At 46.8% G+C, this 24,212-nt stretch overlaps 1 protein-coding gene across 1 annotated transcript; it reads right to left on the bottom strand.

The window, feature by feature from the left end:
- Positions 1–2,144: 2,144 nt before the first annotated feature.
- On the bottom strand, positions 2,145–19,934 carry LOC135909661 (cytochrome P450 2B15-like). Its single transcript, XM_070531791.1, has 9 exons — positions 19,720–19,934; positions 18,208–18,384; positions 16,584–16,677; positions 15,829–15,984; positions 11,546–11,754; positions 9,755–9,880; positions 8,579–8,683; positions 8,029–8,160; positions 2,145–2,541 (listed from the first exon to the last, which is right to left on the bottom strand). The coding sequence occupies exons 1-9, from the start codon at positions 19,883–19,885 to the stop codon at positions 2,189–2,191; spliced, it is 1,518 nt and encodes a 505-aa protein (XP_070387892.1). The 5' UTR covers positions 19,886–19,934; the 3' UTR covers positions 2,145–2,188.
- Positions 19,935–24,212: the final 4,278 nt, after the last annotated feature.

Raw genomic sequence — 24,212 nt, forward strand, 5'->3', positions numbered from 1 at the left:
GCAACCTTTATTTTTCTCCGCTCCTTCTCTCTCTCTCTCTCCACAACCATCTCGTATGGTGACGTACTATTTCTCTCTCGACCCACGACCCCATTCTCGCTTCCGTTTACGGTGCTGACCGGAAAGACGAGAGAAACGGTGTGTTTGTTGTCGCACTGGTTGGCATCGACCAGCTCCTCAGTGCTGAAGACCAACGCTTCCACAGTATAGTGAGCTTGGCACTGGAGCACACGACGGCGACGTATGGGCTAAGTAACGCAGCTATGGCGACGAGATAGCGCGAGTGCGAAGGGTCAAAAAGCAACGATGAGCAAACAATCTTTATCGTATTTTCTCAAAACGGCTCGGCAGGCATCGTTGTAAAACCTTTGGACTCTCTCGCACGCTAACACGAAACCCTTTGTTTATTAAGGCACCGCTAAACTAGAAAATAGTGATCTTGATTATGGAGATAGCCTTCCGACAAAAGCGTTCTGAAGGCCTGCTTGGACTCTCGGAACTCCAAGGACAGCGACTTCATGATCTTCGGCCGTCATTGCTCCTCTGGCAATTTTGGGAGGAGTTATATTAGCATTTACCCCTTAGCCGTCGTCTACTCGTAATTATAAGTATCCAATAAGCTATCCTTTTGCTAACTTCTCTATATCCGCTACAAACTGTTCACTTTCTGTTCATATAGAATTATTTACGTTTTCTCTCAAACAAGTGCTGTTTTGTTTAGCCACACGGAACGGAATATATTACATAATTGCCTGATATATGTATGCCGCAACCGCCTCACATAAGGCGAGCACTTGAACTTACTGAGCAGGCTGAACAGTGCAATATGGGGTGAGGAGGGGCTAATCTGTAAGTGTTCATTTCGCCTGCTGCTGAAGTTCTCATTGGCTGGGCAAGGTTACACGTCAGGAGGCGACAAGCGCCCCCACCCAATCAGCACTTTAGCAGCCGACGAAATAGATATGTCCACTAGGTGGACGTTTCTAAAGTATCTTCCCACTCCAACCCTCCCCACATCTGCCCGGTTGCTTCAGCAGCACGTTGCACCAGCGGGCCAGAGACAGCGTTGGATGCCGTTGGATGCGAAATGGATACTGTTTTGCAATTCTATCTATGCATCTTCCTATGACCTCACTAAAGAACGAAGTTATACACGACCGGAAACGTTTATTACAGTTAATCATGTCTCAACAAAGTAGTGTTTAACCTGTCCCACATGGTATACGTAAATTTGGTACCACTGCGGAGAGAGGCGCAGTAATTTCACTATGCCTCAGCAGGCAGAATACGTTGAAACACTACGAATAGCGCCCTCTAGGAATAGAAAATAGGACTTCGTTGAGCCCCCGTTTCTTCCGTGAGACGATAGGCAGCGTCGGCGCCTGTTATGCTGGCGGCGTTTTTCGAAAACCGAGAAATAGTGATCGTCATGAGCAAACAACGTACCACTTTTGATATTATCCCGCTTATTGCGGAACTGCTGTGTTTCGCTCGTCTGGCCATGTCTACGTCACATAACATCACATCACAAGCTAGGGCACATAACACTGCAGCGAAGAATTTTATGTGGAAGTTCGAAGTGGAACGCTAATGCAGATGTCATGGTGCCGAACTGTGAACACTGCATATTTAAAAAACTGGTACCTTAGCCTTTTGTAGAGTCCTTAAGTTATTCCACATAATTTAAGCAGTGGTAACGGATACGGTCATTTCTTCAAGGAGTCGCGGGTACACGGCTTCATAACATCTAGTTTTTCTATAGGCTGCTAACTCGAGACCTTTCGATATCACGCGAGACTTTCTGTACAAATGTTTACACTGGTATGTAATAAATGGCGCCAGTAGATGCGGAGAGCTGCCACAGTTAAGGCGAGGAACGCAACAGTATCGCCTACGCATCAGAATAAATATACACTTCGGCCACGATTGCGCAATAGTGTACCATTTCAGATTTTCATTTTGATGCGTAGGCGATATTGTTGTGTTCCTCGACTTAACTGTGGCGGCTCTCCGCATCTATTGGCGCCATTTATTGCATACTAGTGTAAGCGTGTGTGCAGACGTGTGAACTTTGTGCAAAGCGCCACCTCCGAAGCAATTCACAGTGCTTGCGACGAGGAATTGTCAGCAAAAATATCCAGGCGTATCGAACAATAACTGCATCTTTGGAACAAATCTGACGACGTGTTCAATTCCTTCTGGTGAACACGATATTCTGCTTGGCAGGAAGCAGAAAGATGTTCGTGCCGAGGCCATCAATGTCCACGTTGGGTGGCTTTTCGCCTGCACTGACGCTTAGCCGCTGCAAGAGCCGCACAAGGATGTAGAACATGTCCACGTGCGCCAGCTTCTCTCCGGGACACGTACGCGGTCCCATGCCGAACGTAAGCAGCGGCAAGGGGTCTCGCCGAAGCTTGCCGGTGGCGGGATCCAGGAACCGATCTGGGCGGAACTTTTCAGGCTCGTCCCAGATCTTAGGATCGTGGTTGACAGCATACAGGTTGTTGAATATGCCCGTGTCCTTCGGTATCTGCAGCTCTCCTGCATAAAACGAACACGTTTTGCAATCAGGTTCCAGCCTGGACGCGTTTTCTGACGGTTTCGGAGGTGTTTATTGTGCCTGCAGAGCCGCCTAACGAGCATGCTGCACGTAAAGACAATCCGAGGCATGAAACAAACGTGAAGCGGTCTTCGAAACCCTAACCACAACTGTAGTTTTCAATGTAATATGCGTGAATAAGTCCAGGTTTTAGTAGTTCATAAGGCACGTACTGCTTTCACAATGCCTATACTATTTCTTACTTTGTGGCTGGCTGATGACAGCAAATTTTAGAGGTGGCGGCAGCGGCAACGTGCTGCTGCTGCTGCTTCTGATTGTTGATCATCATCGTTATGATCAATCACCGAAGCGTTATGACATCCTGCTGCTATTGTACTTCGAGCGCCACAATCAAGATTTCTTTTGTTTCATCATTTTCTTTCATTGTAGATCACTGGACGGCGCCTTGGGAATCCTATATTTCGCTATAGAGATATGCTCGTGGTAAATTAAACTGCTGGGTTTAACGTTCCGAAGCTGCACAGTTGTGTATCAAGGACGCCGTAGTGGAGTGCTCCGGATTACATTTGCCCACACGAGGTTTTTGAATGTGCACCCAAGCCAAGGCGCATGTTACGACACCCAACCGGTGCCACCAGTGTTACGAACTTGTACCGCTGCGCCACGATTACGGCTTTGTGGTCCCGTAGCGCTCGTCACCCGTTTCGTGACAGAGCGTTGGTAGCGAAGACTCCGAGCCTGGCGTCGATGAGAATAACAAAAGGGACTTTATACATTATATACAGGTTATCATACAGGACATGAACGGGTCGGCACTGGGGCCGAGTGCTCACAACAAACGCGACTGTTCTCGCACGACGACGTCCGGCGAAAAAACGTGACACATCTCACCCCAGTCGGGAGCGACACTCTCTCCCGGTGGGTCGGCGGATCCTGTTTTTCAGGCAGCGCGTTGCTGCTTTTATAATCCCCGAGGAACCATTGTCACTCAAACGGCCCAATACAAAGTCAGCACACGACGGTCGTCCGAGGGGTCCAACCAGCGACCGCGCTGGCCACCCGGTTCAAAGTTCGCGCGCGCGGTGACCTCCAGGCAAAGGGAGGTGCGGCGCCGGGCTGTCTGGCACACACTGACACGTCCAAACATGCGGCTCGCTGAGGCTTCTCCCGCAGCAGGACACCGCTACCCGACGGCTCAGCATCTTGACTTGTGAAGGGAGAATTAGGGCGCTCGCAGGATAGATTCCGCATCTTGCAGATTCGGAATCCGGGCTTGTGGTAATGGCACAACAGCATCCCCGCCCTCAGATAAGGCGCCGGGAAGACGAGCTGCCTCCACGTGGCTCGGATGCCGGGCGCGCACGTTCGTCAGGCTCGTCCAAGTTCACGTCCAGTGTCGGGACGCCAGGTAACTTCACGTGCCCAGGTCCGACTCGCCAGGACAGGAGCTCTGCTCACCGCGTCGTCGCCAAGGCACCTTGACCAGCTCCGCTCGGGTCGTTCCTAAGACCTTGCTTCTCGCCACTGGTCCCGCTTGGTCGTTCTGCAGCTTGCAAAACCGACCGGCAAAAGGCAACACCCAACACGAACAAGTGCCCTCTGTCTCCCGTCAAACACCAGACAAGGCCATAATCCAAATCAACCTAACTAAATTGCTATCCCTCTTTTTGCTCCCGCTGCAACAAGAGGCAGGTGTACGATCTAGTACACAAGGCTCAAACAACCAATTTTCAAATTAACAACGCAACAAAATAGAAACAATTATTAATCAGCAATAATAATTACAAATAGAATGGTCCCCTTGAAATCACTTGGACCGAAAACATACTTCTGAGGAAGCAAATGAGGTCATTCATTTTTCCCGGCGATATTTTCGCGGAATCCGAAGCTGCTTATATTTGCGACCCTGCTTATCCGTGTAGCGGCGGTACAATAAGCCAGATTCCTTGCCAAATGAAACCCCCTTTTTTTTCACTCCCCGTTTGACGCTCTTCCTCAGATCGCCTAGTGAACAATCTTCCTGTTGTTCGCGAATCCGAGTTTCCCTTTCAACTGCAGCCTGCTCCTGCCAGCTGGCGGAAACCGGAGCGAGTGTGGAGCCCGCGTCGCCTAATTGCGGCGTCGCGTCTCTATCGCGGCTAGCACTGCACGCGTCACTCCCACTCACCTCCAGGACCCGCTCGCCTAGGCCAGCCTCCGAGCTCTGCCTCTCCCGTGACTGCTCGCCACTCAAGTTACCCTGATCGGTCCCTGTACCGCACCGCTGTTCGCTCACCGACGCTAAGTCAAGTTCCCTCGACAGCGGGCGCGCTTTGGATCGCGTGGGGGCCATGTACGCCACGTCGGCAAAGAATGATTTGCCCTGATCCCTCAGCAGCTGCTCCGAGCTATTTGAGAAGAGGTAGGAAAATTGCTCCGGGAGGGCGGCTGACACAGCGGCTTCGGTGTTAAGTTTCCCAAATTCTCCTTCAATGATAACCGTTGCGATCGGTAAACAGACACTCTCCTTCTCGGCCACTTGCCGTATCCTAACGCACTCTCCCGTAAAATCACTTGAGGAGACGAAAGACGGGTGAACAACGTCCATAGTTGCTGCAGAGTCCCGCAGTGCTCGGCACTTCTTGCCGTTTACCTTAATTTCCTGCACATAGGGCTCCAATAGACGTATGTTCTTGTGAGTTTCCTGTATCGTTGCAAAAGCAATTCTCTCTGGGCAGCTTGCAGCGATATGCCCTTGCTTTTTGCAATTGTAGCAGGTTAACGGTTTCCGTTTTTCAAAAGAACGCGTCATTTCGTTTCGCTGTTTCGGACCATCGTCATCATTCTGAGATGCATTCTGTCCATCCCTTACAGTTTCTTTGGGAAGGGACTCGTCGTCCCGAAACTCGCGACGCGTGATTTCCTTCCGTTCGTCGGGCTTCCCGTAAAACCCATCTCTTCTATCTGCTTTTTCTATGCGCACTGCCTTGCTGTGCAAGCTGCGGCGGGTGCAATACTCTTCCGCTAACTCTGCTGCCTTGTTTAGCTTAACCTCCTTTAGCCTATCTTGCAGCCAGAGCCGGACATCCTCATCAATGCAACGGTAGAACTGCTCCAACGCGATGCATTCGACAATTTTGTCGCGGTCGTCGAAAACCTCTTCGCCCTTCAGCCATTCCACCAGGTCGGCTTTTAGACGAAACGCGAAGTCAACATTCGACTCCTTACCCTTTTTTGCATACCGGAACCTCTGCCGGAAAGCTTCGGGCGACAATTTGTACTTCCGCAGTAGCGCTTCCTTCACATCACTGTAGCTCTCAAACGCCTCTTTCGATAAGCAAGTTATTACGTCTGATGCCTCCCCAGGAAGCAAGGCTAACAGATTCTGTGCCCAAAGGGATCGCTCAATGCTATTCCGTTCACACACGTGCTCAAATTTCACGAGGTATTTGGCCATATCCTCTCCGACGACAAAGGGTGGAAGTTGATCGCGTATTCTTGGAACATTAGAAGTGAGACCAGGCGCCGGCGAGTTATTTCGGATCTCCAACTCTTTCATTTTAGGCTCGTGCTCGCGTCGTTCCCTCTCTCTCCTTTCCTCCTTTTCCTCCTCGCGGCGTTCCTTTTCTCTCCTTTCCTCCTTTTCCTCCTCGCGGCGTTCCTTTTCTCTCCTTTCCTCCCTTTCCCGACGTTCATTGATTTCCGCCCAGGCCTCAGCGGCTTCCTCAGCCGTTACGTCCCCAGTCCTCATGACCTCAAGGATCGCATTCTTTCTTTTGGTTGAGCCCAACTCAATGCCCAACTCCTCACAAATTTCGAGAAGTTCCTTCACCTTGTACTTCTCCATCGTTCACACTGTCCTCCTGCTGTTTACCCTTTTTGAATATACCTGCCGTACGCTACTATAACACTACTAGTAAGACATATGCAAGTATTTCACACACTGCCCAGTTTACCCCCTCAGCATCCCCTGGTTTTCAAAACACTCTTACTAGGCTTGAACCACACAAGGTTATCACAATGCAACACCAAATCCTTCCCTAAGCTACTATAACCTGTGTCAGAGAAAGTCTGGTGTTTGAGGTAAACTTCAGGCACTCACCGCGCCGAGGTAGCTGATGCCGGTCAATCCCGTAGCTGCCATCCAGTGTTACGGACATCCAACCGGTGCCACCAGTGTTACGAACTTGTACCGCTGCACCACGATTACGGCTTTGTGGTCCCGTAGCGCTCGTCACCCGTTTCGTGACAGAGCGTTGGTAGCGAAGACTCCGAGCCTGGCGTCGATGAGAATAACAAAAGGGACTTTATACATTATATACAGGTTATCATACAGGACATGAACGGGTCGGCACTGGGGCCGAGTGCTCACAACAAACGCGACTGTTCTCGCACGACGACGTCCGGCGAAAAAACGTGACACATCTCACCCCTGTCGGGAGCGACACTCTCTCCCGGTGGGTCGGCGGATCCTGTTTTTCAGGCAGCGCGTTGCTGCTTTTATAATCCCCGAGGAACCATTGTCACTCAAACGGCCCAATACAAAGTCAGCACACGACGGTCGTCCGAGGGGTCCAACCAGCGACCGCGCTGGCCACCCGGTTCAAAGTTCGCGCGCGCGGTGACCTCCAGGCAAAGGGAGGTGCGGCGCCGGGCTGTCTGGCACACGCTGACACGTCCAAACATGCGGCTCGCCGAGGCTTCTCCCGCAGCAGGACACCGCTGCCCGACGGCTCAGCATCTTGACTTGTGAAGGGAGAATTAGGGCGCTCGCAGGATAGATTCCGCATCTTGCAGATTCGGAATCCGGGCTTGTGGTAATGGCACAACACGCACGAGCGCATTTGTATTCAACCCCATTCGAATGCTGCCGCCGCGGCCGGGAACCAAACGTACTCCGACAGGTGTTTTTTAGGCCCATGGACTTGATTATCAAAGGTTTTATTTATAACGGCGTTTGTCGTTGCTGTTCGACTTTCCTATCATGTTCACTGTCTTTATTGACTCACGAATGTTATCAGATATAACTCTAAGTTGGGGTCTTGTAGGGATATACGGGGTCAGTTTGTAAAATATTCAAGCAGTGCTTGCCGATTGATCCACGCATCGCCACGGGCACATTTTCCCGTAGCCGATCCCTCTTGAACATCCCACTTAAAGGAAGAGATAGGTAATGTGCCACAATACTATTTATCTCATAAGCCATTCTGTTTCTCCACGTAACCATAACCTTATCGTTGCGTAGCGACAGTGGCTTTCAAAAAACGTTTTGACAACAGACGTTAAGCATACGACTGCAACTGGCGTCGCTAAGATAGAACTGAATCCGCGATGCCGACAGCACGGCAGACCGACGAGATAACTTTAATGTCATGACGTCAGCTGCGTGTCCCAAAATACTAGAAAGAGTTCTGTCATTGAGACATTTAAGTTCATTATTTAAGCCAGAACATTACCGTGGCCGTTATCAACCTAATGCATGCCCTCACCGACTCTAGTGTCCGTAGTGGTGTTGTGCGGTAGTCCGACGGGAGCTACAGGAAAGCGCCGAAGGGTCTCCATCAAGCAGGCAACAGTGAAAGGCATTTTTTCCCTGTCCTTGTAGACAGGCGGCGTGTTCCCTGGGAAAATTGTTGTTAAAGTGACACACCCGCGCGTGTAAGAGTACGACACTTCCTCTTGATATTTGTTATGCAGCACTACTGGAAATAATTTATTAGCCACAAATATACACAGAGTATTGCTTGATAAGCTTGCAAAATTCAACTGTAGTGGCGAACAAAATCCATACTCTCAAAGAAGCAAATAATAATAATAATAATCAGCAATGTGCAGTAAACTGCCTTCCCTCTGCTAGTTAAGCAATGACAACCTCTTGAATAGAAGCTAGAAATACAATGTCGATTGAAAATTTTAAAATCATCTCACAATGTAAGCGATCTCCTGGAGTTATAGCAATACAGCTAAAACGTTGAAAGGCATTCTAACAAACATTGCTGCACAGGAAGCTAAAAACCACAAACTAGCAAAGGTCCTCACCGATTGTGGCCTCAATTTCTTTTTGAATCTTTGTTTGAATCCACGGCTCTTTAGCCATCATCAGAAAAAGGAATTGTAGTTCTCCGGCCGAAGTGTCGGTAGCGGCTGCAGTAACAAAAGGTTGTTTTTTTTTTAGCACAGAGAATAAATACAGTATGGTCAGCTGAACTTGGCTAGAACGTAGACCAGTACAAGCAGGACACTGAAGGTTTCTAGGGAGTCATCAATAGCACAACAAAACCGCGATTGAGCTTTAAGAATATTATCACGTGGTAGTGATGGTGAAGAACGAGACAGTGTCAAAACTGTGAGTTAGGAAGTTAATTCTTTACTGGGCAAACTTGTGCCCACCAAACAAGTAATACTCAAGCACAACGGTAGCTGCATACAAGCAGAGTCGGCGGAAGTTGAAAATCTTATCAGTTGGTCAAACGCGTCGGCTTTTATACATGAGTCGTCGAAGGTTCTAGCGCAATCGCTGGTGCCCGCATGTCTTGCGGAAAGTACTAGACAATTCACGTCACGTATACATTCAGATTACAAAAGGTTTGGTAACAACAGCCAACGGATATAACTATCGCTATCATGTGAGAGACTTTGGATGCATGCAGGCGCGTCCTGTGCCGAGCGATAACGTTTACCATTTATCCGCTGGTTAAAAGTTAAAAGATAAATAAAGTTAGAAGACAAATAAGTACACGTTTCAATATGTCGGTAATATAACCGTCCCTCTAACATTAGCATCACTAATTTTGCAAAATACAAAGAAGGCACGTTCTTATTTGATTCTTTAAACTGGACAATAACACGAAATTCGGGTGTATATACGGCGCAATCTCTAAAGTAAAAAAAAAATATATACAGCACTTGAGAACAATGTTACGTCAGAAACCTCTCAGGTGTATGTGGTTGACGTTTAGAAGGAAAGATACCATTGTCACTTCTTGTTGTGCTACATTCGATAAGACTTCTTTACTGTAGTAAGCGGCATGAAACCACGAAATAAGAATTTCATTCACTTGAACAAGAAGAAGCCCATTTACTATTGCCCTTGTGAAGATGTTAAGATAACTCGAGCATTCCTTTTGTAATACACACCACGGCCACGCTGACTCTTATTGCGTGACGTGATCTAATAGGAGAAGCAAGCGGACGAACATCGCGCGACGTACCAACCTCCGAATATGTTTAAAACGACTTGGACCATGTTGCCCTTGGTCAGATATTCGGCGTCACCCTTTTCTTCACGTATAGCTTCTTCACGAGCGGACAAAATGGCATGAGTGAAGTTCTCCTTCTTGCCTGAAAGAAAACAGAATCTCAGATCACGATGTGATGATGGGGAACTTCGACATAAAAAATAAGATAACCAACACGTAGGGACGCACATCTGCATTTTTTGTTATAAAGGACAAGTTTGCCATAAAAACAGTAATAAACTGCATTTATAAAAAAAAAAGCCTGAAGAAACAGAACTTCCCATGTAAACATTGTTTTCATCAATGAATCGAAAGAATAATATAACAATTCATAAAATGAGGTAATTATATACTGAGTACGCTAAGCATAACACAGGTGAAATAAATATTATTGATTTTTGCGACCTAATGCCTCTTTAAAGTTTCACTTCGATACAGGCCCGCCAATATATATTATAGAGTCACTGCTGACATTGTGCTGCAGCCGTTGCTAAACTTCTTTCCTTCTTGCACTAATTAGTCGTCGTTTATTTACGCATACCAATGTGCCTTTTACTGTTTGCTGCATCTCGATCCTTTTATTTAATCATTGTCCTATTGATAGATAACATCACGAATACGGGCCCCGCAACACCACTCGTCAGCAGAGCGGATCTCTTTGGGTCATGTATCCGCTTATCCTTTTAAACGCGTTGTGTATGATTCGCTGCGCCATGCAGAACATTTGTGGTATTTTACCAGTGAGACACAATCACTTTACGTCTTTCCATCTTCTTCTGCGCCGCTTTGTATTCGATCCATGTACTATAGGAGGGAGCTTTCTTCAGGTGCCATGTTTTCTTCGCAAGGAACCCACACACGATTTACTTTGATATAGCTTCGGGCAACTCTCCCTAGATGGGAGAAAACGAAGCGGGGGGGGGGGTAGAATTTACTGCTTTGCGCAATGAAGTGTTTTGTTCTCCCTGTGAAGAAAATATGGCATGACGCTATTGTCTTCGATGACAGAACTGCGCTTATCCAGGGGCTGTTACTATGAAGCTGTTGCATAGCACCCGAAGGCAAGAAAAAACAGCCGCAGGCGTTCTGTCGCGTTTATTTATTTCGCGTGCTAGCTCCTGTTTTTATTTAACTCCCTACAAAGATATGCAGTGTAAAGGTTTGAGAAACCATTGATATTGTGCTTGCGTAGGTGGCGTAGTTAGCAGTATAACTGCTTTAGTAGTGTCATTGTTGGTATTCGTATGGCGGCCTGCAACTCTCGAGGAGCCATAAGCTTTAGGAAATATAAGTGCTGGGAAACTGAGACCTGTTGCTACTGAATTCACTCGACTATTGAGACTTGAGCCTTTGAAAGTTCCGTATGTGGTTCCGAGTCATTCGTATTCCTTGAATTTGTGCATTTCGAAAGAATTTTGTATGCTCTCTAGGCACTTATAGGTGCGCGACCCTTTAGCGCTCCACGTCAAGTGAAAACTTTAATAATTTTTAAGAAACCCCTCTGATCTATGAACAACGACAAGCCTGTCACGTCACAAAGAGAGTGCTCTGCATAGGGACAAGAAAAATAGTGTGTTTGATTTGTTTGTTATTTCGAGACGCGCAGTCTTACCGACCAACGTGGTGATACCAGCATCATCCTGACAAAACGAAGCAAGCACTGTCGTCGGCGCAGGTATAAAGTCATATTACGTTATTATTCGCGTAGGTTCTTCGCTAAAGACAGCATAAAAGTGGCTCGGAAGTTAACGCGCATGTTTCTACGTACCTGGTGCGTAAGTGGCTTCAGCCGCGCTGAACAGCCTGTCAAAGGTTGCAGTGAAATCCCGAAAGAGATCTTCTATCTCTTTTTCTCTGTGCCGGTACAATATTCCCAGCCAGGGCGCGATGTCGCTTGGCAGTCCGTTAGGGGCGATCTCATAAAACTTGCGGTCGAGCTCTTTCATTATATTGATATCCTCTTTTGCCTCGTCCACCCTGCGCAGAGAAGCCAGCGCCGTCATGTGTTACTATTACGCGACGGTAGATGACTGCCGTGACCATTGCCTCCTTGTTGAAGACAACCCGCCGTGGTTGCTCAGTGGCTATGGTGTTGGGCTGCTGAGCACGAGGTCGCGGGATCGAATCCCGGCCACGGCGGCCGCATTTAGATGGGGGCGAAATGCGAAAACACCCGTGTGCTTAGATTTAGGTGCACGTTAAAGAACCCCAGGTGGTCAAAATTTCCGGAGTCCTCCACTACGGCGTGCCTCATAATCAGAAAGTGGTTTTGGCACGTAAAACCCCAAATATTATTATTATTATTGTTGAAGACGACCCGCAACAGTCAAGCTTCAAACTTTTCAGATTAGGCGACCGCTAGAACACCAAAGAGCCTAAACTACTTGACACCTAACTTACTTTCCCCTTTATCTAACCTAGAAAAGCATGCGGAGACATTTAGTTCAGTTCAGTGTTACATTGCATCAAGCCCAATAATTGTTCAGAGCAGTGTTTACGCTTATAGGCAGTGTGGCTGACACCGAATCCATCGATAAGACTGAATTCTAAAAGCGAAAAGGAGACATTCTTTAAAAACTTTCAATGGCGATTTAGCGGTGAATGCCAGAGAAATGCGATCAATAATATCTGACCGCTTTGTTTGAGTTTTGCTTCGCTTTGCATCAAATCCCACTGAATGGGTCGTTCTAGCTTGGCGGCTATTAAAATATATTTAATGCAGCTGTCATCCCGCTGGACTACGAGAAAACGAGACCCAAGCACAGATCCACCATGTGAGCTGCACTGGTACTGTTTAGGCAGGATCTTTTAGCACGTTCTATTTGAGGTTTCCCAGGTTTTTTTTCTTCTTCTTCTTTTTCAATTATAAATCACTGTCTCGCACAGTAACAGTGCCTAAACACACGGCTCCCTAGATTCAACTGCGTTTTTTTTAATCTATCGTGTTTAGCAGATGATGTCGCCTTCAATTGGCGCCGGCTACTCCTTTTCACGTGGAGATTTTTGAAATAAATGGAATAAGTCATAACAAAAATATTGAAATCGTAAAGACACCAATCCCGGTAACATAAGCATCATAAAACACAAAGTCCAGTCACGAAAGTGGACTAATGTCCCACTAAAACTGAAAGTCAACTCATAAACACAGCAACAATAAGTGCAGTCACATATGTGCACTAAAGTAAACACAAAGTCCGGTCACATAGCTAGACTAAAATAAGGACACATAAGAAATCATGGATTAAATTCTTGTGAAGTTACAAAAAAAGGACCAGGCGTTGGATTGGCCAAAGTCGGCTAATATAAGAACATAGAATATGCTATCACATTTAAATACTCTACTCAATACTTTCAGAGAAGATTGCTTGCTTCTAGAAATATTTGAAGGACCACTAACGCTCGTCTTTGCAATGAGTGTATTGGCCCAGGATCTTTTTTCCCCGAGGCTGAAAGGCCTGCGATATAATGCCACTAAATCAAGTGCTAAGCGTTGACTGTGTGTGTCGTATCGCGGAAACTCTAGCAGAAGATGCTGTACATTATAATCGTGGTCACAAGTGCATTCCGCACTACCAGCTGTTGAAATCTTTTGTAGAAAGTGTTTTGTGTACGCGGTACCCAGCCGCGGATGGTGAATGAGCGTTTCAGAGACGCTGGTTGCATATAATGTGGACGGGATTTTAAATTCAAGCGATGGGTCCATGCAAAATAAATATGAAGATTTCGAGTTGCGATCAAACCATGTCGCTTTGAAGCCTCGGGCTGGGATCTGTCTTAGTATGCGGCGCAATCAGCTTTGTGTTAGAGGGAGACCATGTGTGGCGTTATTAACATGCGCTTGTCCATGTGCCTTATCTGCTGCAACATTCCCAGACATGTTGCAGTGGGCTATTGGAACATTACCATGCGATTTTCTTCACTTGCTTTTGTGAGTTCCTTTAGTAGCTAATTAACTAATGGCATGCTTTGCGAATTCCTAATGTCACTATGAAGGGAAGACAAAGCTGCCTGTGAGACACAAAGGATGACCCATTGTTCCCCTTTTGGCATTCAATTTATGTAGCGTAGCAAAGACAATTTTGCAACAAGCTCTGCTGTTGTTGCTCAAACACTTGCTTGCTTGCTTGTTTGCACACAAGCTCAAACGCTTGTGTGCAAGCAATTTATTCGCAACACACTGCTCGATTCTTCACCAGCGGACGGCCCACTAAAAATTACCAAAAGAAAAGCTTAAAAGTGAATTTGAAGGTTTAGTATATCATTCGCAAAAATTTATTTAAATTTTCATGTGCAATCGACTTCCAGTTTTGTCACTCCCTTTTTTCTTGATTTCCTTGGGGTAAGGGCTCGTCAATCTATTCATCGGCTCTCCTTTTTTTCCCGCCGATTCATTATGTATGCATGAAAACGAACTCAATAAATAAAATATCCTACTTGATTGGCCTATGCCACTCCAACTACGAAAAATATTATGACTCCTGTTAGGAAAGATTCAACTAAAGCAGATGTTACGTCTTCATAGCGATAAAGCAATGTAGCATATTGACCCTTTCGTCCCACAATTCCATGCTCAAGGATCGATTTCTCTGGTCACTTATGAAAGGCGGACAACACTTGCAAAGCGAAACGAAAGTCGTTCGTTCCGCCAAGTGAAATATTGAAACCGATAGCAAGGTGTAGTATTGCGCTTGAGATCCTCGTATGGTGCTCTATATAAAACATATAACAATAGGTGGAGGCTTCATGTTAGCGTGATGCAGCATGCAAGTAACGGCTGCTCGGTATCAGAAACAGCCCCCTGGCGGATACCAGGTATTACGGAACGGTTAGCGTAATTAGGAGCGTCGGCGTTACGCACGTCGCCATGGATCACGAGGTGAGACCGATGGAAACCCGTCGACGTTTATCAGTGCCCAACGAAAAGATTGAATAGCTACAGTTTCACATTTACTGTCCGTTCTGCTAAGACCAGCGCATGTACCGTTGTGTGGTACGAACATGGCTACTCAGCGAGAATAGCTACGCATGCGCGCGCAATGCTTATGCCAGCAGCGGGAGGCGAGCCGATAAAGTGGAGCGTGACCGAGAGTCCACTTGGCGTCGTCGCATTTGCGACCAAGGTCACTGCGCTTCTCGGAGACCTTCTAAGCCTTTACGCGCGTGGGATTCGCCATCGACAACGGGATCGCCCGGCGGCGGCAGCAACAACGACGCCCCGAAGGCCCAAACGCGCCTCGAGTGTCCGCATGCTGCTATCGCCTTTGTAACGTCCCCTTATCGGACTGTGCCTTTTGAATGCGATATACTTTATCAGTGGCTGCCGGCACACTGCAGTGTCGTCAATGGCAATAGTCACGCGGAGGAATCTACCCAATCGGTGGCAAGACAATGGGGAAATATGTCTGAATTCCACACGCAAGAATAGACGCGGTAGCAACACTTGCCTCTGTGTCTAAATTGTCTTTGTAAGAACTAAATCAGATTCACGAGGAGCCACTTAAATTCACTGCCTTCTGACTACCGCCTGGGCTAGCAAATCCGTCATATCAAAATTCAGCCTTTTCTCACCTGGGCGGGAAACTTCAATTTAGGAGGGTACATTCGTCATGTTGCCAAATTGCAGCTGGCTGAATGGTTTGTTGGGATCCCCGCTAGCTCGTCAGGATGTAACGGACTGCACGTGCCGACGGCTTCGACCACGTGATTGTGACACAGTTACGAGCACGGTCGATTCCATTTCAAGAGTTCGCGCACCATCGCGCATGCGCAGTGATGCATTCATATTGCAGCGACGGCAGCAATAAGCGAGGAGACTGGTGAGCCAGCGCAGCAAGCGCGAAGCGTGTGCCACGCAGTGGTGAAGGCGAGTCGCTTTCGTTGGAGCTTTTATCCTGACGTCATTCTAAGTTCATATGATTTCGAAGTTTATTGGCCAAATGTCCCTTTGTTGTTGGGTGCTCGCGGCTGGCGCAGTGCTGCGCCGGCACCCCGAACAAAAGCCAGTGCGCTTCAAGCTTTAGGCAAAACGCGATGACAAAGAATGGTCCGTACGTTGTGCCGTAGACCGAAACTCCAATGAGGGTGAACAGGATGTGTAGAAACGGCTCCCTCGATTCGACAAGCTGCGGGCCCTCTTTCAGGGAGTCCACGTAAGAGTCGACAACATCCGTGCAGAGCTTCTCGAGTGACTCGCCGACGGCGTACTTCCTGCGATTGAACAAATAACAAGTAAAACGGAATATAGTTGTGCTCGGTTGTATGCACAGTTCGAACTTTGCGACCATCAGGGAGAAGCGTGTAGCCTGTGACATTTTTTTAGTGTAGCAGATTAGCGTCACTTGCAGAGGAAGAGCGCGCTGCTGTCACAGGAAGAAGAAAAGGATTCAAGAGCTGGATACTTGTGCCGGCTCTGTCATAGTCGGTTAACTTGCTACGAATGTGTCCGGTTAAAGAAAGAAGAAAGCGCTCATCCGAAACGCCTGCTTACACGTCGCTTGTATGCACAGCACATCGAATTTAATAACGCATGTTTTACTCATGCTTCAATGCCTTCGGACAGCGTGCCTTAAATTCTGAACGCGAGAAATGCAGTTCTTAAGCACATTAGAATTTCTATCTCCACGAATATTTACGATAATTTATTGTATTCTAGGGTTGATCGCATGTTGATGAAGTTGATTGTATAAAACAAGTGAAGACTTCGACAACTTCAAAGCGTAGATAAGCTTCCCCTCTGTAATAATATGAATTCCGTACGTTCCGAGTAGCTGTCACAGAAGCGTCCGCTGTGGATAAGGAATACAAACCTTACAGCAAGGAGGGCCACCTTTCGAAGTGCTTTCCAACGCGGGTTGTAATCCTCGAACATAATATCGTGATTTCCCTGGGTTTGTAGGGTACCTGGAATTCAAAACAAGAAAGCGAAAGAAAAAAAAGAAATCTAAGCTTGTACATGTCGAGACTGAGCAGGGTGTAAGGCACGTATTGGCAGCTCGCCTATTAGCCAGGACGTGGGGTCGCGAAAGCACATAGTAGAACATTCGCCTTTCTCCCATAATGGTGACCCCTATATCCCGCTTGTCAGCGAAATTTGGAAATAGTTCTGCGCCAGGCATTGGAGGAGAACAGAAATAAAAACTTTAGTCTCTGTTTTTACGACACTGGCTTCTATGATTGCAATAGTAAAGTTACATCAGGTCCTGGTTAGCGGCATCAACGCTGATGGCAGCCGAATCTGAAGCACTGCATTTATTTATTTTTTCATTATGGAGTTTTACATGACAAAACCGTTTTCTGATTATGAGACACGCCGTAGTGGAGGACTCCAGAAATTTTGACTACCTGGGGTTCTTTAACGTGCACCTAAATCAATGTGCACGGGTGTTTTCGCATCTCGCCTCCATCGAAATGCGGGCGCCGTGGCCCGGATTCGATACCGCGACCTCGTGCTCAGTAGCCCAACACCAATGCCACTGAGCAATCACGGCGGGTTGCATGTATTTGCGGCAAACTTGGTAGTAGCATAAGACACACTTGCGTGGTTTCTTTTTTTCTGCGTGCGTGCTGTTGTGAGCGCTTTTGTGTGGGCGTGCGCTCGCGCATTTTTGTTTGTGTGTACGTGTATGTGTTTTGCGCCTGTGTGTATACAAGCGTGCGTGTGTGGTTGCACGCGTATGTATGTTATACTACATACAAGGTTCTCTACGCAACTTGTGTCAAAATGTTTAAAAATTTGCGGGTGTTCCGTAGCTGGACAGAACCAAGGTAATGATTCTTGCCGTCGTTTGAAGCAAGTCAGCGTATCTTTTTTTTTTTTGCATTTCGGCAAATTTAACTATTAGTTATTATTATTTCATGAACTTCTTAAAGAACAAGCGTGCCAAACAGGAAATTGTAGGGCGTCATAAAAAAGACCCCCGATACATGTTTCTGTTGCTCTATACGTGCTTTACAGCTGTTTCTGTTTGTTCTTAAAGTCCACGATACTAAAAAAAGCACAGAGATACTTGTCTTGTGGCGCCTTTCGAGTGCTTTTGTGGGCTTCTTTCTGATATCTAAACAAACAAACAAAAAGATATTCACTTCCAGTGCAACACGCTATAATGAGTAAACATGACATTTGTGGTTGCTTATAGTTTGGGGGTCAAAATATCAGCGGAGTTGTCCTTAAACATTACAACCGGCGCTCCTTACGGTGGTGTTCTTCCTGTATCGCCGACGAATGTCATTAGGCGAAAAGTGAATACAGCGAGCAGAAGATCGAATTTTAAACATAACGGCGTACCGCTTGTACAATCAAAATATGAGCGCGAACAAATAAATCAAGATAAGCATGAAGCTGGTGAAATTGAAGTAAATAACAGGGGAAGCGTGCAGCGACTAGACGTAAAATAAAACGTTGCAAGCGAACTCATTTGCACGAAGGCTCACCCATCTTGGTTGAAAAGCGCCCGGCAAACTCGTGCCGGCGGTCGAGGGAAGCCTCACGGATGGTGTCGTAGCTGTTGAGAAAAATCATGGGCCTGTGGGCCATCCACAGGGTGAACACGTCTCCGTACACCTTGGACCATTCGATCGCCTTGACGGGCAAGTTGACGTTGCGAAGGCCTGCGATGGCCGTGAAAACAATGTACGCCTCTCTGATCATGTTAGTCTATACGACACGTATGTAATCTTAACTCTGGCTGGCGTTCTACAGTGCCGTGAGAACGCTCGAGGTGAATGACGACATCCTTTGTTTTGTCTATGACTGGGAAAACGTGACCAAGAAAATGAAGTGATCACTCGGGCCTGTAACCTGAGAAAGTCAAATTACGTATTTAATGAGGCCAGAAACTGCTTCAGACGAATACATGGAAGATGTTAGACAAATTACGAAGTGCGACTGATGATAAAGTTGTTTATATGAGAATAATCAGAAACAGAAACTTTCTGTTGTTTCTGTAGAAATTTATTCGTCACCGCTAACTCAAGCCACAATAACTAAGGCTCTTAGCTGGAATTTGCATGCATCTAACAGCTGTATTTAGTAGGTTGCTTTGTAACATGTGCATGTAATGGCAAAAAAAGAAAATTACTGCCAGCTGTACCATAACTGCCCTGCTCAAGTGGCTGATAGCCGAACGGTGGTGTGCAGAGGCATAGGGGTTACTGTATCACAGGACGGCGACATAAATTAATGAACACGTTGACAGCAACCAAACTTATAGCATACGTGACTATCGTTGAGCTAAAATTAGAATACGTAGTTATCACTTGCGAATGCAAAAACAAAGAAAATAATTTAAGGCGCCCGCCAATGTATAAGAGGCAATGGACAGACTGAATGGCTCTGTCATTCTACACACTTCCCCACTTTCCTACTGAAAAAGAACGGAATCCAGATTTTCGCTTAACGTCAGAAAATAGGGAGACTGCACTTTAAGAATAGTAAAGTGACACCGAACCCTCTACCACTTGAAGACAGGAGAGGCACCTTAACAATGAGTTAACAATAGAATGTGAAAACTAACGCGTTCGCAATAATGGAAGAGTGAAATCTACTACATTCTACTGACCCACTTAGAGATGCAGGAAGTTACCTTCCTACGTTAGACTAAAACAATATATCTGAACATTACAAAGTACACTAAATTAATTCCACAGAGAAACATTTGAAGTTAAACTAATGGATCTAAGGCATGAACACGCAGCTATGTTTTCCTTTCATATTAAAACAAAAAATTTCATAAACAGTAAATGACTTGGAAAACTCCAAACGCATTACGAAAGAGACGTTCAGAAAGTCTGAAAGATGGGGCAAGTTGGTGATGGAGCATTGGTAATGCACGAGCACTGTGATCGAAGAAGGCATCGTATGGTGGCAGATACAAGAACTGGCTCCTACCTTCCCTGATCCCAACTCCCACCACTTTTACAGAAGCGGTGTTTTGCGTCACTTACTGAGAAGGTTTCCGACCAGCGGTAAAGGAAACGGCCCCTTCGGATACTTGGACACCCGGTAGTAGAAGCGGCCGACGAAGTAGGATACTGCGAAGACCAGCGCAGTGGTGATCCACCGCCAGTCCCAGAGGGATGGAAGGGCGAGCCCCGCTAGAAGAGCGCTCATGGCTGGCTAGCTCCGCTGTCCCGTGTCAAGCTGTGGGCAGTTCGCAGGTCAGTACTAGGAAAGAGAGAGAGAGAGAGTTATGCTGCAGCATTTGCGACAGACATTACGTCATTGCGGGCACTGCTACAACGCGCTTAATAGGTACCAGAGGCGCGACTTCGACCTCCATTGTCGCGCCTGACTGCTGCGGTCATGAATTAAGGAAAACTGAGGAAAAGCCCTACACCCTCCGCGCGCTAGGAGAAAAGTGGGGAGGAAATGACGAAGTGGGATCCTTTTTTTTTGCTGTATGTTTTTTTCTTTTGCTGTAGCGGCCAGGCTTACGGGCCGTAATGGCGGCTTTGTTATGGGTATGTGCTCTCACACGTGTTGCTCCGTAGGTTTCGTACCGTGGCAAAGGAACCGTGTGGGCAGGTTTACGTTAGTCTCCGTGTTTTGTTGCGCTGTGTTATCTGGACCGTGCTCTCCCGGATGTTGAGGTGGGACAGGAAAAACTAAAGCTCGAGAAATGAACGCGCATGCAACGCTGTACGCAATGTACCGCGGCACGGCAATGGCAGCGGACGAAGGAATTTCCGCGGGAAATCTTGCGCTCTTCGGCGGAATCACGCTAACGTGCCATCGCAGGCCGAAACCGATGCGTTTCGGAATCTATGCAATGAACGCCTTTGAGGTCAGTGATTCCTGCTTTTGACAGCGCATGGTACATTTGCGGCACGTAGAACGTACGTTGTGCAAGAATGCATATTCCTGGTTTGAGAGCATTTGTGTTCGGTAACAGCTTGCTTTTGTGCATATTAAAACACATCTTGCTTAACTGTTGCTTTGTTTCTCGCAGTACTCGCGACAGCACGGTGTCTTTTAAGCAGAGCACGTTTGAAGTTCAGGCACACCTGCACGGGTGTACCACAATACACGTGCTGATAGAGCGTTACGCAGAATATGTGCACTTTACTGCCCTCGCAACCATGCGCCGGCCAGTCGACGCCCGGATGCGTGATGCGCGGCGTGGTTTCGCGAGAAATGCAAACAAGAGAGGAGAACTGCTCCGATATAGTAACGGAGCAACGCCAACTTCTGGCTTCACTTAGCTTCACAAAGAGTAGACGTCAGGGCCCCCTCCTCAGTTTTCCTTCCTCCATGACTGCGGCAAATCCCCCTATAGTACGGCTTGGCCAGCAAAGTAGGTTTCACTTCTAAGGAGTTTAAAAAAGGGGATACGACGGATCGTGATTTCATAGGCTCCCAGTGCGCATGCTCTTTCAGGCGCCCCTCGCCTGATCCCCTCACCCGACCCCGCATCCTATTCACGCGTCTGTAGAAATCGAGCAATAGGTGGTTGCCACATACGCATGCACGTGCCACTGTTTCTCGTGTTGTTTTCATCACTTCTTGCTTCGAGCTCGCCGCCAGCAACCGCCACCATTTGGCGTGGCCTTCGCGATCCGTTGGGCGCGTCTATTTGCGAGGCAGGCTTAAACGATGAGGCCATGACGTTGTGTCGTTGTGTCGCAGTGCGCGGTCCAGTATATAGTACGCATGATGCGCGCGCCCGCTCACAAGTTGTTGCACTTCAACTTTGTTCTTAAAACAGTGACATCTGTGCCTAATATGCAGCGCAGGAACGGGAGAAATAACGATGCTTATGAGAAATTGCAACTTAGTACTACGCAGTGAAACTGACAACGTATACGAACAAGTGGTCTTTCACCTCTTGATCACTCACGTCTAAGAAAAACATACCATGTAGAAAAAAAAAGTTTTCGGGTTTTAAATGCCGAAACCACCATATAATTATGAGGCGTGCCGTAATAGGGGACTGCGGATTACTTTCTACCCCATGGGGGTCTCTTAACCTGCATCCAATGCTCCGCACAAGAGCGTTCTTGCATTTCGCCCCCATCGAAACACGGTCGAACATACTTAAAGAAGGGAATTGCGCTAAAAAAGACACGGACGAGTAAGGACATCCTTACTCCATGTCCTTACTCGTCCGTGTGTTTTTTAGCGCAATTCCCTTCTTTAAGTATGTACGACCGACTCGCCCAACAACGTGCTCTCCTGAAACACGGTCGACGCGGCCGGGATTCGATCCCGCGCCCTCGGGCTTAGCGGCTTAACGCCATAGCCACTACGTCACCACTGCAGTTTCCAGGTAGAAGAACAGTGTCTGTAACGAAGGATCCAAGATAATTGCGACAACCTGGATTTTGAACGTCTCTGTGCCATTGTAAGAATGTATACCCACTGCTAACGGTAGTCGACGCCGTGAGCCTATAGATGCGGAAGCGAAGGATGCATCATGACGACGGGTCACTTCGGCTAAAGGCTGCTTCTGTTCTGATAGGCCAACTGCAGTATACCTAACCGTAGATGTTCAGCCATTCAGTTGTACGTTAATAATACATACTATAGAAATGTATAGGGCACTTTGTTAACCTATATTTAAATTGCCGAAAGGAGAGTAGGGTCAAGATACAAACTATAGAATAATGATTCGATAGTAATACTTATCGCGAATTCTTTAGATGCAAGCTGTAATGAATGCTCGAAGCACCCCTGACGCGGTTGCGGGTAGTCGATTTGCGATGCCTTTGAGGGAATTTGCCCGTCACATAAAACTCATAACAAACATTCGGTTGCCTGTTCTAAAATTTGCACATAGAACTGGTTATTTGCTAGTGTTCCAGCAGATCTTCAGAGGCCGCGTAAGACAGCCACAAAGTTTCATAGCGAGCATGCTTAGCTAGCCTCCAATAGCAATAATGAAGCCTAATTAACGCTAATAGACAAGCTTATTCTTGTATTAAAGTTTTAGAAATGCTTTGCACGTTAGAAAACCGCGAGAATTCGCTGAAAGATCTTTCGAGAACCTCCGGAAATCTCCCCTCCCATCCTCCAAACAACAACTACAAAAGTAACAAAACATTGCTTCCGTCAACTTATATACACTGATTTTTGAAAGCTATTAAGTAATTTAAGTACCGTTGAAGCAAGATGCTTTATTCGCCCCTCCTGCGTAAACTTGAATGCAATTCACGCAGCAACTGCGATTGCGGGTGATAAAATCCATATACACTGAAACTATGCTTATACATTCGCCTAAATACTTGTGTCAGGCGCAGTTGCGCAGTGTTTTAGCTGCTAGAAAACGCAAGCCAATATATACGCGGTACATATATTTATAAGTACCGCGTGTGTCTTGCGGTCTACAATTGCGGTCACTGCGAATTTGTGCATCCATCCGCTGTTCAGTTGCTTGGGCGTTGGGTAACCGAGCTCTAGGTGGCGGGTTCAATACCGGACACGGGGGCCGCGTTCCAATAGGAGCGAAATGCAAAAGACGCTCGTGTGCCGGTATTGGGTACACGTTAAAAAATCCCAAGTGGTTAAAATTATTCCGGAGTCCCGCACCATGGCGTGCGATCGCAATTTCGGCCTGAAAAGTAACAAAAAAAATGTAGTTCCAATTCTGTGCATTAGTGAACATAAAAGTTGCAGGTGGCGTTTGCTTCTGCGAATCCAGGGATTAAGTCACGTGCCTCAAATATTTACAAACATTTACGTGTTATACCTAAGCGTACGTGTCGTAATATAACTCCAATACGCTCAGCGCCGTTTCTTAAATAACGATGACAGTTGCAGGAAAATCACCATTTCAAATTGTTCTAGTTTTAATAGGCATATAAAAAAATTTATCCTATTGCTACATATTTCAGGGGCAGAGCCAGCATGGATGTAACCATTTCATGGTAAGCGAAAAAAAAAACAAATGAAAGCCGACACTTTTTTTTTTCGCGGAGCGATCACATATTATAGGTCTGTTTCATTGCAAAATTTATTCCGATTCCTTTCGTCTGATTCTTTTGTGGATCGTTTTTAGGAATGGCTATGTTCGGCGTATAGTTCGTCAAAAGCCAGGAAGCACTACTACATCCCGTGCACTCTCTACTGAGATGATGACGCATCGCACAGTGCGTCAGAAAAGCCGAAAAGCAAGCCAGACACAGAAACTACCAAGAGTGTACTCTGCGCACCTTGCAAGCCGTCATTGTGCTTCAATGGGCAAAATTACATCGCAGGTATACAGCCCATCATTCGGTCGCTTTCAAAACGGTTATTCTGTCGTTCTGAGGCGAGATATTCATTTCTCCATTCCACACCGTTAAGCGACCCAATAAGCTGACAGTAGGTATTGCACCAATACTACTTGAAATTTAAATCTCACTTCGCAAGTAATAATTACAAATTGCTGCTAGGCGAGAACAGCGACGCTTGAATTCACAGGCTTCAAGGAACCTCTGGCCAAAAAAGAAAAGAAAGGAAA

This window comes from Dermacentor albipictus, chromosome 1 (assembly GCF_038994185.2).
Source record: "Dermacentor albipictus isolate Rhodes 1998 colony chromosome 1, USDA_Dalb.pri_finalv2, whole genome shotgun sequence".
Lineage (NCBI taxonomy): Eukaryota > Metazoa > Arthropoda > Arachnida > Ixodida > Ixodidae > Dermacentor > Dermacentor albipictus.